Source organism: Denticeps clupeoides, chromosome 2, assembly GCF_900700375.1.
Source record: "Denticeps clupeoides chromosome 2, fDenClu1.1, whole genome shotgun sequence".
In the NCBI taxonomy this organism is placed as follows: domain Eukaryota; kingdom Metazoa; phylum Chordata; class Actinopteri; order Clupeiformes; family Denticipitidae; genus Denticeps; species Denticeps clupeoides.
Window position 1 is genome coordinate 20281680 of NC_041708.1, and position 15986 is coordinate 20297665.

Below are 15986 nucleotides of genomic sequence, written 5' to 3' on the forward strand. Positions count from 1 at the left end.
TACAGACTGACTCAGGTTGAAACACAATCTCATTCATGCCACTATTCCAGCAGCTGCAAACAAGGGAAAAGAAGGACAAGGGGACAGGGACAGCTCTCACCAAAATGCTGCAAACTGAGAAACACACACACACTCACACACACACACGCTGTCTTTCTGTCACACGCATGCAAGTGCACAGATGTGTAACCTCAGTAACCAGTTATTCTGTTTGAAATGCATGACAGAATTTCCAGTCCACCAACATGTCCCAGCAGTTTCGCGGTGCTCTACTACTGCAGAGGACAGAACCAGCGCTCCAGTGGTGCATTGTGTCACACCACTGCCCCAGTGCTGCAGTATACAGAACCGGGGCCACAGTACTGCAGAGCACGGAACCAGTACGGTTGTAGTTCTGCATTCCAGCCTGAAGAAAGACGTCTCCCTTTAGCAGTGTGCTGCTCTGTTAAGCTGATAAAAAGCTGTGCCCTGCAGCAGGAAGAACCTCAGGGCAGACACGATGAGCCTGGGCTGGTTCTTACCTTTAACAGCGACTTGGAAGCTGCTCCCAGGTAGCTTAATCCCACTAACACCATCATTACATACACGGCTATGTAATTCTATGGACTGTGCCCATTAATGATTAATGAGGAAAGGAAGGATATCTTTCGACACTCAATAGGGACCCTTAGCCTAAAGTGCTGCTTTAGGACCACTAACAAAAAAAAAGTCGTAAACGACTAAATTAAAGTCATAAAATTACAAGATAAAAATCAAATGAAAATAAAGCCAAGAATAATGCTGAGGTCTAATATGTTTTGTTTCAAACTGAATAAAATGCAATACTCCATTAAACTAAAATGAAAAAAAAAAAAATCTATTCAAAGTAACAGAAGAATACCAATAAAAGTGTTTACCAATGAAACCCATTAGATGACTTAAAATCAAAAATACAAAATATATTTTTTTAGCTGAATTTCTGCAGTCAGGTATTCATGAGAAAATCCATTTAAAACTAAAACCTAAAAGACACCACAGGCACAATCAATGCAATTTAGCCTTTGGTTTTCACAGAATTACATATAAATTTTAGTTTTTTTGTTTTTATAATTATTTAATTTTTTGGCAAATCAGTGTAAAGATCTTTAGTTTGCTAATCTACTGGTAATACGTTGTAAGTCACTCTGGATAAGGGCATCTGCCAAATGCCTTAAATGTAAATGTTTCTCAGCATTACTCAATGACACAAATGGAGAGAGATGTGAGGTCGGAATTTTAGATGACACACAGGCTTTCGATTTATGATTACCAAATTGTGTGGGACTGACAGGTGTGGAACATTTTCCCAATTTCTTACATTGAGTATACAGAAATTCTGTGGTCAAAACCAGGCGAAAAAATATGCTCGTTGTGTGGATGAGTTAGTGTACAGATGGACAAGTAGGAAATGTCACTTCCTATTACCAGGAACACTGTGACAGCAAGAATGTGAATCACAAATAGTGCCGATAGTGTAGCTGACAGATATAAGACATTAAAGGAACAATGTCGTTGGCCTCTACACCTAAAAGTAGACAGGCCTAGAAAAGTTCGCTCTGTGGAAAAAAGGAACCCGAGTCTCATATCAGAAAGTGCAAAATGTATAGAGGCCTGAGGTCTGAGTGCACTTCTCAGCCTGGAATGCAGAGAAGAAATGAGGGCTGTGGTAATAGAGCAGCTCAAGTGGCTTTGGAGAAGAGCCCTTCAATCGCTGGCGGGATGCATCTCATTGACTTAGGTGCATATGACAAACTTGACTCGGCAAACAGGCTTGCAATCAACCAGGGAATGAGTTTGTCACTAAGCATATCAGGGAGACTCACACAGGGTATGGAGATGATGAATGCATGACCTTATATGTCTACACAGTGTGCTGCATTTATGTTTGTAACCTGGTGAGACCTGGATATCTGCTTTTTTCCCAACAAGATAAAAAGTTGGAAGGATGGTGTTTAGCAACATGCTCTCCTATTGACCCAAAAAGTTCCAGCTGAGATAACAGAAAGAACACAGATGACCTTAAATTGACCAGTTTGTTATTTCAGCAATCCAGGTGATATTAGTTGCATCCTCAACAATGAAAACAGATCCCACGATACACTGTGAGTCACTATTTCTGGATGAAGCATCAAATCCATAACTGCTCACCTCAGGCATGCCAATCAAGTCAAAGTAAAAATAAAAGTAAGATAAATAGCTACATATCATTCAACTCTGAAACCAGATCCAGCTTTTCGCAGCATTGCGTTCTGTTCAATACAAGCCACTGATTATTACTGGTGCCGCTCATGGCAGCCCTCTGCTAACCTGGTAAAATGCAGAGGTAGTAATTAGAATAATTTCTGGTTCTACTAGAAAATCCGAGTTTCAACTCTGATGCACTGATGGCGGAGGTGCAAGGAGCCTCACAGTTGGAGACTACAGGCACTTTAGGACTTTTAACAAGCAGGAAATTGGGAGTCAAATTGGGAGTAGCAGAGTACAGTGTCGAGTCTGCTGGTCCGAGAATATAAAAAGCGAGACCACTGCTAGGGGTTTCAGTAAGTAGGGGATCAAAGGCAATACCTTCTGCAAACTGAAATAAATAAAGTAACATCTCATAATTGTGTTCTGATTTGATGGTTTTTGATCAATACCTTTTTGCAGCAGTGGTGGCCCAGCGGTTAAGGAAGCGGCCCTGTAAACAAAAGGTCGCCAAGGTGCCACTTAGGTGCCACTCTGCAAAGCACCGTCCCCACACACTGCCCCGTGGGCGCCTGTCATGGATGCCCACTGCCCACTAAGGGTGATGGGTTAAAAGCAGAAGACACATATTGTTGTGTGCACCGTGTGCGTGCTGTGTATTACAATGACATTACAATCACTTCGCTTCACTTGACTTCACCAGGCTTCACCAAACCCTAGTCATACAGGGAGTGCAGAATTATTAGACAAATGAGTATTTTGTCCACATAATCCTCTTCATGCATGTTGTCTTACTCCAAGCTGTATAGGCTCGAAAGCCTACTACCAATTAAGCATATTAGGTGATGTGCATCTCTGTAATGAGAAGGGGTGTGGTCTAATGACATCAACACCCTATATCAGGTGTGCATAATTATTAGGCAACTTCCTTTCCTTTGGCAAAATGGGTCAAAAGAAGGACTTGACAGGCTCAGAAAAGTCAAAAATAGATATCTTGCAGAGGGATGCAGCACTCTTAAAATTGCAAAGCTTCTGAAGTGTGATCATCGAACAATCAAGCGTTTCATTCAAAATAGTCAACAGGGTCGTAAGAAGCGTGTGGAAAAACCAAGGCGCAAAATAACTGCCCATGAACTGAGAAAAGTCAAGCGTGCAGCTGCCAAGATGCCACTTGCCACCAGTTTGGCCATATTTCAGAGCTGCAACATCACTGGAGTGCCCAAAAGCACAAGGTGTGCAATACTCAGAGACATGGCCAAGGTAAGAAAGGCTGAAAGACGACCACCACTGAACAAGACACACAAGCTGAAATGTCAAGACTGGGCCAAGAAATATCTCAAGACTGATTTTTCTAAGGTTTTATGGACTGATGAAATGAGAGTGAGTCTTGATGGGCCAGATGGATGGGCCCGTGGCTGGATTGGTTAAGGGCAGAGAGCTCCAGTCCGACTCAGACACCAGCAAGGTGGAGGTGGAGTACTGGTTTGGGCTGGTATCATCAAAGATGAGCTTGTGGGGCCTTTTCGGGTTGAGGATGGAGTCAAGCTCAACTCCCAGTCCTACTGCCAGTTTCTGGAAGACACCTTCTTCAAGCAGTGGTACAGGAAGAAGTCTGCATCCTTCAAGAAAAACATGATTTTCATGCAGGACAATGCTCCATCACACACGTCCAAGTACTCCACAGCGTGGCTGGCAAGAAAGGGTATAAAAGAAGAAAAACTAATGGCATGGCCTCCTTGTTCACCTGATCTGAACCCCATTGAGAACCTGTGGTCCATCATCAAATGTGAGATTTACAAGGAGGGAAAACAGTACACCTCTCTGAACAGTGTCTGTCTGGGAGGCTGTGGTTGCTGCTGCACGCAATGTTGATGGTGAACAGATCAAAACACTGACAGAATCCATGGATGGCAGGCTTTTGAGTGTCCTTGCAAAGAAAGGTGGCTATATTGGTCGCTGATTTGTTTTTGAATGTCAGAAATGTATATTTGTGAATGTGGAGATGTTATATTGGTTTCACTGGTAAAAATAAATAATTGAAATGGGTATATATTTGTTTTTTGTTAAGTTGCCTAATAATTATGCACAGTAATAGTCACCTGCACACACAGATATCCCCCTAAAATAGCTAAAAATAAAAACAAACTAAAAACTACTTCCAAAAACATTCAGCTTTGATATTAATGAGTTTTTTGGGTTCATTGAGAACATGGTGGTTGCTCAATAATGAAATTATTCCTCAAAAATACAACTTGACTAATAATTCTGCACTCCCTGTAGTGGAACTGTTGCATAGTCATCTAGTGTGATGTTGGTTGGGAGGACAAGAGTTTCTTCATTTCCAATGAAATGCACTTATATAATGATAGACTGGTTCCAGAATTGGTCCATCAATGGCTAGAAAATTGGGTAAAGAATACTGGATATAATACATTAACCCCATTATATGCAATATAAACAATGTCTATTTAATTTGTATATAGATGTGGAGTAATATTTTTAAACAGAACCACAATAATAACTGTAATTTTAGAATTGAGTACAATCTACCAATGGCACCAAAGGAAGATCTTTACTTGAATTTGCCACATGGAAATTCTAATTTTGGACCCTCTGGACCATTTTAACATTTCACATTAGCCTGAAGTTCAATGTGACAGTATTTCAGCAAAAGAAGGCAAGTAAAAAACTGTCAAATAAAAAAATGATGCAGAAGCATAATAACAATGACAGCTAATTAAATCCACATTTTTTCCCAGCAACCAGTCCTCTTTTCCCTTTAAAATAAGTCGTACACTCATGTGTTTAAGAGGTTCATATTATTATTTTACAATTCCCCAACAACCTTTAAAAATTCATACTGCATATTTATGATAATTGGAAGACTTTACATATTGTTTTATGATATTCACTAAATCAGTTTGTACTTTAACTTAATTTTCATTTATTTTGAGAATAATGAGAGTTTGAGGATTATTTTACTGCATTTAAGTGCTTGATTCATTGAGATATGTTATTAAAAATTGGCTAGCAGAAGTGGTTTCTGTTTATTTTGTGCAAGTGCAGCCTTGTGCAGATCACAGTTCCATGGGTCTCGGGTTCAAAACATGTCTAACTGAAGTGGAAAAATGAGTGAGAGTGCAAATTGAGAGTGCAATTATGCAACCCATTCAATACTGGGAAGTAGCAAGTGAAGAGTTCAGACATGGCTATTAATGTGTGTGTTGGGGCAACGGGGGCAGGGTGTGATTGTAGAGGGGAGGTGGGTGTCTGGGTGGGAGGGGGTCAACTTTGTTACTTCTAAAAGGGCAACCAAGGTCATCCCAGCCCCCTAGCGCCAATGAGTCCCTAAAGGCAATCCCAATATTCCTTGCAGCCAATTTTACGTGCTGACATCTGCACAACAGCTCCATCTTCTGGCAGAGGTAGGAAGTGACAAAGATTCAAGTTAAGCTTCAATCCCTGCTTGCATCATATAACTTTGTGTTTGGGGGAGGTGGGTGTTGGGTGGTTGCATCGATCAGCTTGAACGCTGATTTGGAATGACTGTATCTTTATATATAAATTCTGCATGCATCTCAACAGTGTACCTGAATTCACTAGGTCCTGCTCCATCACCCCGCAGCCAAGCACCTCCATCCAATCCCCTTGGAAACGCACCTCCATTTCAAAGGAGGGGTGAGTGAAGGGGAAGTAGCAGTCAACCCAGCGGATCTCCAGCTCTGGTAAAGTGAGGAAGAGACATGCTATGATGTAATGCTGTGGCAACCTTATGAATGAAGTAGATGGGGGAGGTACTGCTACTCCAAAAATACTGTGCCCTGGTTTCCTGGTTCCAGGAACCAACTGTACTCCTAGAATGCATTACTAAATGGAGAATGTCCATTCAGTGCACCTGAGCAGAATCTGGATGAGTTGAGCACCTGGTCCTCATTGTTTTATTAGGACCTATAAAGGATGGATGGCTAAATAAGGACTTTTTTGTATATTTCCTGTGAAAAATGTTTCCAAAGACGTCTAATCTCTATAAAAAAATTACTTTTAACCATTTTAGTAAACCAAATTATGAGGACTGGATAGCTGGGACCTCAGAACTGCAGCACTTATGAGACATTTGTGATCTGCAGTGATCCACAGAAGAAAAATCCATGAAGTCATGTCAGAGTCACAAGTGACAAAGGCTCACTGATTCAGACTGGTCTGATCCAATAGAAGAGCTATTGAAGCTCTTCCAGACAAAAGTTGATGCTGGTTCTAATGGAAAGAACACTCAGTGCAACACAGCTCTGGGTCTGCACAGTTGCAGACCTAAGTTGACCCATGTCCAACACTTACAGTTACCACAAGCATCAAAACTGGATGTCTGAAAGTTGAGTCATGGCAACTGGACTTTCTTTCTTTAAGGTAAAGACATGGTCCATCAATGTCCACAGAACTTTGGATGCAGAATGAAACATCTCTACATTAAAGAAAGAAATTCTAGTTGTCACTTTTGTCAGACAAATTCACCCGGACGACTCTGAATCTTCACAGACATCAGAACTGGATCTGCAATTGACTGGTACCGGGTACCTTCAGAGGTCCATAATGTTCATTATATTATGGCTGATCAGTGTACATATTAAAAATATACACGTAAAATGGGTGATCATAGCCTAGTGGGTGAGACACTATGAACCCGAAGACCACAAAGTCACAAGTTCAAATCCCACTTACTACCATTGTGTCCCTGAGCAAGACACCTAACCCCAAGTGTCTCCAGAGGGACTGCCCCTTGAACTACTGACTGTAAGTCGCTCTGGAAAGGGAGTTTAATAAAAGCCGTAAATGTAAAATTTCAATGTGATGAACCCCAAAACAGACCAATTCCCCAATGTTTTAATGGACTACAGCTTAGCCAATAGACCTAGAAAGCACAAATACAAGAGATCTAGCAGGCAGACTCCCACCTTCTCCAAACAGGTGTCTGACCAGGTGGGTCAGGGTCTGTTTCAGGCTGAACTCCACCAGTTTCAGTGCCTCAAGTGTGTGGCTCTCTTGCTTCTGGGCCGTGCGACGGCCACCACTCTCAAAAAGAGTCAGATCTTCACCATTCTCCACTTGGGAAAAAAGCTGAGGAGAAAAAAGGAGACAGAAAAAAAACAACCTCACATTAAAGGTCCCCTATCATGAAAATTTCACTTTGTGAGATTAGTTAACATAAGCTCAGTCAGTGGGTTTAAAACAAACCCAGTGGGTTTGTTTTATTTTTCTGGAAAAACGCTGTCATGACTTCCTGTCTGTGCCAAACATTATCCTTGGTGTATGGTGTTGATGACGTTATTTCCGCCAATGCCCCCTCAACTTCTATAGGCCACTCTCCTCCTTGTCCCGCCCCTCTCCTCCTCGTTAGCATTTAAAGCTACAGATACCAAAACGGCACGTTCTGGGCAAATCTCATTGTGGAACCGGCTCAAACTGGCCATAATTGTGCACCACGGCTGAATTTTGAAAATAAACTTCAGACAAAATATTAGGGGACCACTAGACCTATATAAAAGCAGAAAAAATCAGGTCAGGGGACCTTTAAAACTAGGGCTATGTATTTCAACCTTCACCATTTGATTCCATCTTTATATGGGAATTGTCGCTGGCTAGGATGAATTTTGAATCGGTGTCTTCGTTCAGACCCACACAAGAAGCAAACAAAATAGAATAAAAGATAGATAGATAAAAGAATAATAGAATTAATTCCAATAATTCATATTAGCATGTTGCACATCATATTAAAACAACAAATAAACATTTCAAATGAAACCCCAAAATGCGGGAAAAAAAGCACTCAGCACAGAATCACACAAATCAGGTTGTAAATCCACAATTTCATTGTTATAATTACATCCTCCACAATCACACAGCTATTAGAAAATGCTATGAATGCACTAAAATATGAAGAGTGACTTGAGTGCCTCCGAATGTTCATATGCAAACTTTGCATTAGTTTTAACAGACATTCGCTTGGTCAGAGGAAACCAACACCAAATAGCGCAGTGGGAAAATGGAACAAATGCATATGCCGATTCTGTTACCTCATATCTGTCAAAGAGCCGCACGCCCTCCATCTGATGGAAGACTGGGTAGTGGCTGGCATCAATCTCGTCTCTTCGATAGACGTCCCCGGCCATGAGGAAGGCATCCAGGCCGGAGCGCACCAGCTCCTTCTGGTGGGCGGAGGTATGAGCGCGGAGCATAATGCTCCGATTAAGGTAGTAGTTGTCGCCTTTCTTCCGACTGGGATGTTCCGGTGGGATGAGCAGGCTGTCGAAGTTCTGCTCCACTGTGACCACGGGACTCAGGTTGTCGTGGATGGAGAAGAGTGGGTTGCCCCTGCGACCAGTGTAGACGCTGTAGAAGTGGGCCTTGATGCGCTCCTTCATGAGCCACAACGGGTGGTGTGGTTGATTGTGCAGGTCCCGACCCACCTTGGACAAGATCTTTGCCGTTACGTTGGTGTAGTCATCGCGTTGGTAGGGCTGACCCAGCACTTCCACAGTGTCCTGACTGATCTGTGGCTGAGAAGCAGAGCCATTGCTGCTCAGGCCCCTGTGAGGGTGGAGTCCATGTAAAGATGCAAGCCCACTGGCTCTGAAGCAGTAAGGTATTCTTTGGCGAGCTACAGGCTCTATGTGTTTAAGGAGGGACTGGAAACTGGGTCTGTGGTACAATTTCATGCCAGCAGTTCCATGAAGCTTGGGAAGGACAAAAGAAAAGCAAAATGTTGAGAACATTAATCAGAGTCTAAACTTCTCCAGATGCTTGTTGCACATTTTTGTAAGTTGCACGACCTGACATGAAAAGTGCAAATCAATATTGCAGTCCATAACTCATGAAAAGCTGATCATTCAGACGCCTTGAATCGGAGGACCAAAGTATGCCGTTAATAAGCATGAATAAGCATGGAAATGACATCACATACAATAGAAGACCCCTTTGCTGCACACAAAAGAGGGGATTCAAAATCTCAAGTGTGTCACTTTGCCGCTGGGTCTAAATCAAAGCATTAAGCTGAGATCTAATATAAATCATTTCCTATTTACGATATGACATATCATAATGGACTGGGAACAGGGGACGTGATGTGCGGGGCACGTGATGAATTGAATGACTGTCCCTCGTTTCATTTTTTCTCTGCATGAAGTGATGTGATCTCTCCTCCACAACTGACCTTACCTTCTCCATGTATTCAAGCTGTACCTCTCCCTCAGATTATGGCTTTTAGTCCTATGGGTCAGTAGAAGGCACGATGACCCATGTAAACACAAATGTGTTGTATTTATCAAAAAAGCTCCCATCTATATTACACAACCTCATGAACTCACTCCTGTTGAGCTAAATTTAGTTTAAAAACAGATACTTTTTGGATTTGTAAATATCTAAGATGCATTATGAACGACATGGACTTGACCTGGGCCAGGTTTTACTGGTTGGGGCTGATGATGGAGGACTGATTCCTTTTGGAAATGGGTTAAACTCCACCAAGCAAAATGGTGACAGCAGCATTCTATCAGCACAAAACCCTTGTGTCAGGAACACCCGCTGGGTGCAGAGAAGGGGCTACATAACATCAGACAAAACAGATAAAAACCAAGAGAACACAGCGGTTGAAAATGCAATATGTCATAAAACAAATAACACCGTTGCACAAAACCCACATGCGCACAGGCACTGAGCCCAAACACAGCCACTCAGCACTCCGGTGCAGGAGCGGGTATTCCGGCGGCCAGGATGAATCATTTCACCCGTGTGCTTATATCACCTCTTCCCATATCCAGGCATCAAGGCTATTAACTACAAACCAGCTGTCACCAAGGAGAGGAGGCTAATGGAGGCTATACAGCACACAGCTTAGGGAATGAAGTCTCAATAATCAGATCCATTTACTGATGAGCGTCTGTATATTTCGCATATATGCCAGACGGACAATAAATACACATACTCTGTGCAGCCTTGATATCGCCAAGGACAGATCTCCACTAGATCTCAGAAGGTCAGATCTCCGCTAGACCTCAGAAGGTTTTCTACGGTGTCTGGTAGAAAGCCGTAAGTAGCGGCACCTAAGATTTGCTCCATGGATCAGACCTTTTTTTTTTAATAGCAAATCCCACAAATGCTTGATTGGATTCAGAGCTGGAGAAGCTGGAGATGAAAGCAAGACCTCAACTCATTGTTGTGTTCATTCATCGTTCATGCATGATTTTTACAGTTACTCTGCTACGAGAGCACATTACCAGAAGAGAATACTGTTTCCATGAAGGGGTGTAGTTGGTTAATAAGAATGTTTCAGCAGGTGGTATGTGTCATGGTAACATCCATAAAAGGTACCCAACGTTTCTCAGCAGGACATTTCCCAAAGCATTGCAATGCCCTTGGCAGTTTGTCTTGTGCCAGTAATCCATCGTAGTGTCATGTTCTTGAGTTATGTGACACACACACACACGACCATCTCCATAATGTAAAAAAAAAAAGGAGGACATATTCCTCCTTTACTCTGTGGTCCAGTGGTAGGAGCTGTTGGTGGTGGCACAGATCAGCATGGGCACCCTGACCAGTCTGCATCTTCCCAGCCCCATACAAACTGTGGTACAGTTTGTCCTGAAACCTTTCTATCCTGACCAGCATGGACTTTCATCAGTCAGTTGAGCTGCGTGAGAGCTTCTATTGGATCAAACATCACCACGGCCACCCATTTCCATTCAGAGTATTTGGCAGACCTACACAAGCGCTTTGAAATCACTCAGTATGTTTAATTTGGTCTGAATCAGTCAGCGAGCTTTGAACATTGGATCATTTTCGTCTGGGTTCGGTTTCCTTAAACACTGGGAAAAATCTAAGCGAACCAAGATGCATCGCTTCAAATCCTGTGAGAACTTTCTCTCTATCGAGAGAAAGGAAATGTCTCCATATTTCACTGTTCTCAAATCATGTGATAGCGTTTGGTCCTGTTTATGTTTGGTACACGTTCTCATCAGGAGGACTGCACCATTTTTGGAGTTTGCGGTTTGATTCAAACCGAGACCACCTCTTTTTCTGGGTCTCGGTGTGATTGTTTTAATGCACATTCAAGTTGAGTTTGATTCAAGCGCAATAAAGCCTGAAAAAAATCTTAAAACAGGCAGGTATTATAGTAAGAAAGAGTTTCTAAAAATAAATCCTGAGCTTGTAGCATATGTACTGAAAAAGTTCATCTAAAATATGTTGAAAAAGTTAGCTCTCTAATATTTGTTTGAAGACACTCAGTGACTTGAACATCTAGGGGACATTCAATCCACCACCTTTTAGCAGAGAAGAGTCTTGATGCATGTCTTCCTTGTACCTTGAGAGATGGTGGGAGCAGTCGAGCTGTGCTGGAGGATCGTAGGGGCGAGGTGTAGTGCGGGGTGTGATGAGTACTTTGATGTAGGAGGCTGCTAGACAGCTACAGGAAGCCAGTGGAGGGAGTGTGGCAATGGTGTGGTGTGGGAGAACTTGAGAAGGTTGAAGAAAGAAAAAAAAAAAAGCAGCATTCTGGAGCAGCTGCAAAAGGCTGAATGGCCTGCAGAGGCAGACTTGCCAGGAGCAAATTGCTGCGTATTCTAGTCTTGTGATGAGACTGAAGAGACTTATCAAGCACCTATGTGGAAAGAAATGGACAAATTCTCCTGATGTTGGAGAGAAGAAAACAACATGCCAGATATTAGCAATCTGAGAAAAGAAGGAACCTGTTGCTCGTTCTCTGGTTTCCACCATTTGTGGAGAGGTCTTTCTCTGCAGGGGTTTTCTAATTCATATAAATTCAATTCCATATCACAATGGTTACAGAATGTAAAAGAGATTAGCTGCTCTCTACTGACTATTGGTGGACATTTACATTTACATTTATGGCATTTATCAGACGCCCTTATCCAGAGCGACTTACAATCAGTAGTTACAGGGACAGTCCCCCTGGAACAACTTAGGGTTAAGTGTCTTGATCAGGGACAAAATGGTAGTAAGTGGGAATTGAACCTGGGTCTTCTGGTTCATAGTCAAGTGTGTTACCCACTACACTACTACCACCCTATCACACAGGAAATATAGCACAGGTGTCAGAGAGAGGAATGGTGGAACAGTATACAGGGTGGAAATGAAGAGGAAGACCTAGCAGTCAGCTGTGGAAGAAAACATATGACACGTGGTGCAGAGTAATCAATGACAATTTGGTTTCATTTTACGAAAACCTTTCATACACAGAGAAAGAGGACTGGAGGAAAGAAGAAGCTTTACATCAGAAGCCTGAATCCATCTGGGAAGGAAACACTGAGCTGTTTACAGGTTAAATTCAATCAGGTTGATGCTGCCCACATCACGCCTCCTTTTTATATATTTCCCAGAGACCTCATCCGCAAGACTACGTGACTCGTCGCATGTCTGCGGCAATAACGTGTTTCAGCATGACGCGCACACATCGGCTCATCAGTGTGAGGGAGGAAGGTCCATGCAGTGTTTTCAAACGGGATGAGTGAATGAGTGGTCACTTGTGTGCATGCCACTGAGGAAGTACCACACTTAGTGAGTGAGTTTGTGTCAATGCAAGGGTGTGTTACTGGCTGGCAAGTTTACGGATTAGGTTTAGGGTCAACCTTTATAAATTAGACAGTTACTCATTTAATGCAGATGTTACATAGTTATTATGCCAGGTCCTCAAAGAAAGCCTGTGTGTGTGTGTGTGTGTGTGTGTGTGAGTGAGTTGGGTATAATTGTGCGGAGGTGGCAGGGGCTGATTGTTCACAGTCAGCAATTTATCTCCCTCAGCCAGAATAAAGAGGCAGCACTGGGTGAGATCAATACACCTGATAGAGCAGGCAATCACATACACACACACACACACACACTCTCTCTCTCTCTTGGTCTAAATAAGATACATCACAGGCCACTAGCACACATTCACAGACGCATCATGAGAAATTCCTTTCCATAAATGTCTACAGAGATTCATAAATACGGTCTTGACTTGCAACGGGAGTCTCTGCAGCAACAGCAAAAAAAATGTTTGTCTGTCCTCCCACAACATGAATCTCCAATTTCAAGAGTGAGGCAGGTAGAGTTGTGCATGGGTATGGAGTCGTGTCAGCTGTCACTGAGGGATAAAGAGGATCTCTGCTGAAGAGGACGACATCTACTGAGAACAAAAAAATAACTGGAACAAAAAAAAATTTAAACTTAGTCAGTTTGTGGGATTTTGTTTGTCCATTCGCCTCTTGAGGATTGAACACAAGTTTATGATCCAGGGAGTTTCCTGGTCATGGACCAAAAATTTCAGTGTTTTGTTCCCAGAGCCACTTATTTATCACTTTGGACTTATGCCACAGTGCTCCATCATGCTGAAAAATACAAGACCAAACTGTTCTTGGATGGTTGGGAGAAGTTGCTGTCGGAGGATGTTTTGGTACCCTGCTTTATTCATGGCTGTGTTCTTAGGAAAAATTGTGAGTGAGCACACTCCCTTGGATGAGAAGCAGCTCCACACATGAATGGTCTCAGGATGCTTTACTGTTGGAACAAGACTGGACTGATGGTAGCGCTCACCTTTTCTTCTCTGGACAATCATTTTTCCAGATGCCCCAAACATTCAGAAAGGGGCTTAAATCAGTCCTCAGCAGTCTAATCCCTGTACTTTTAGCAAAATATCAGTCTCTCCTTGATGTTTTTGTTGGAGAGAAGATTTTTTGCTGCCCTTCTTGACACCAGGCCATCCTCCAAAAAGCCTTCACATGCAGATGCCCTCACACATGCCTGCTGGCATTGCTGAGCAAGCTCTGCACTGGTGGCACACACGGAACCTCTCTTCTTGTAGTTTTTGATGTTCCCATAATTGGTTGATTTAGGTGCAATCTTAGTAGCAGCAAAATCTTTGCCTGTGAAGCCCTTTTTATGCAACGCAAGGATGACTGCACGTGTTTCCTTGCACCATGGTTGCACCTTGCCTTGCACCAGGTAACCATGGTTAACTGAGGAATAACAATGATTTCAAGCTTCGCCCTCTTTTAAAGCATCCAGTCTGCTGTTCTAACTCAATCAGCATGACAGAATCATCTCCAGCCTTCTGCTCGTCATTACTCTCACTTGTGTGAACGAGAAATGATCTCAGCAGGTCCTTTTGTGGCAGGGCTGAAATGCCTTGTAAATGTTTTTTTTTTTTTTGATTAAGTTTATTTTCATGGTAAAGAGTGACTTTGCAACTCATCTGATCGCTAGACTGTATACTGTATGAAAATGCTTTATCTCATGCTGAGCATCAGGGACTCCCCTCCTGCGTGGCCCTTTAATTGATGCCTTGGTTCACAGCACCCAGCAGAGATATGCCACTCTAATCACTGACAGAAGAGGTCACAATGAAGCCCGGCATAAATCTGCAGAGAGAAAAAGACACACATGCACACACACACACACACACACACACACACACACATACACCTTCTAGGAGACTACTGCAGTACTGGCCTCGCTGAGTGTGTCCCTGCCTTGGGCCATGCAGTCATAATTCACACACACTTAGCTGCAGACAAGCCACACTACTACAAACCCTGAAGGAGCACTCCAAAGCATGCACACACTCCATCATTCACCAACCAAGTCCAACCATTCATTCACACACACACACACACACACACACACACACACACACACACACAGTAACTACCCATATCACACATTTAAAGAGACACAGAAATAATCTCCAGCAGATACTGAAATTTAACATTTTCATTTATTTTTGAAAATATGCCTTGCAATTGCAAGTGAGCATCAACTGGATTTTTTTTTCAAATTTGTGTGACATAGCATGTCAGGGCAAACACAGGTAAATGTAAAAATAATTATCTTGTGATCTCATCCAAAATATACATCCAAGCTCTAACAGGCATAGAGAGAGAGAAACAAAAATTAGGCACACAGGGAAAGATTCGTGACACAGACTTGACCTGATTCACTCAAACTTGCAACAGAAACCACCTGATTCCCCTCAGATGAAGTTCCCCATATGAGCTCTTTTCTACTTCATCCTCTTTTTTGTTTTTTCTTTATTTTCATGACCATTTACTTTGGTAGATTCTCACTTAAGGCATCAAAACTACAAATGAACACATGTGGAGTTATGTACTTAACCTGAACCCAATCGAGATGGTTTGGGGTGAGCTGGACAGAGTGAAGGCAAAGGGGCCAACAAGTGCTGACCAACAACCTCTGGGAACTCCTTCAAGACTGTTGGAAAACCATTTCAGGTGACGACCTCTTGAAGGTCATCGAGAGAATGCCACGAGTGTGCAAAGCAGTAATCAGAGCAAAGGGTGGTTATTTTGAAGAAACTTGAATATAAAACATGTTTTCAGTTATTTCACCTTTTTTTGTTAAGTACATAACTCCCCATGTGTTCATTCATAGTTTTGATGCCTTCAGTGAGAATCTACCAATGTAAATGGTCATGAAAATAAAGAAAACACATTGAATGAGAAGGTGTGTCCAAACTTTTGGCCTGTATTGGAAAGCTTCCTCCAAATGCCCATTCCCAGGACTGATCAGCACCACCAGGCTCTTACAGAAAAGGGACAACATCTAGCATTAACCAAACCTGAGGTAATAGACATGGAGGACTTCTGTCAAGGGGACTCACTGGAAAAATTATTAATATAATCTAAAACTGTATAAGGCTATTCTCAGGTACAACTTCAATTCCTTTTGCCTCCACACAAAGAATAAGAGAATTTGCTCTGTAGTGGTAGCACTGTGCA

General features: G+C 42.4%; 1 protein-coding gene across 3 annotated transcripts in view; it reads right to left on the reverse strand.

Annotated features, from left to right (window-relative positions):
• fars2 (phenylalanyl-tRNA synthetase 2, mitochondrial) overlaps window positions 1-15986 on the reverse strand; it is a 102705-nt gene that overhangs the window by 57971 nt on the left and 28748 nt on the right. For all 3 annotated transcript variants that reach the window (XM_028968690.1, XM_028968689.1, XM_028968691.1), the window contains exons 2-4: window positions 8271-8930; window positions 7152-7314; window positions 5793-5924 (exon numbers count right to left, since the gene is read on the reverse strand). In XM_028968690.1, the coding sequence (XP_028824523.1) occupies window positions 5793-5924; window positions 7152-7314; window positions 8271-8912 (937 nt within the window). In that variant the 5' untranslated portion in view covers window positions 8913-8930. The remainder of the gene's footprint in view (window positions 1-5792; window positions 5925-7151; window positions 7315-8270; window positions 8931-15986) is intronic.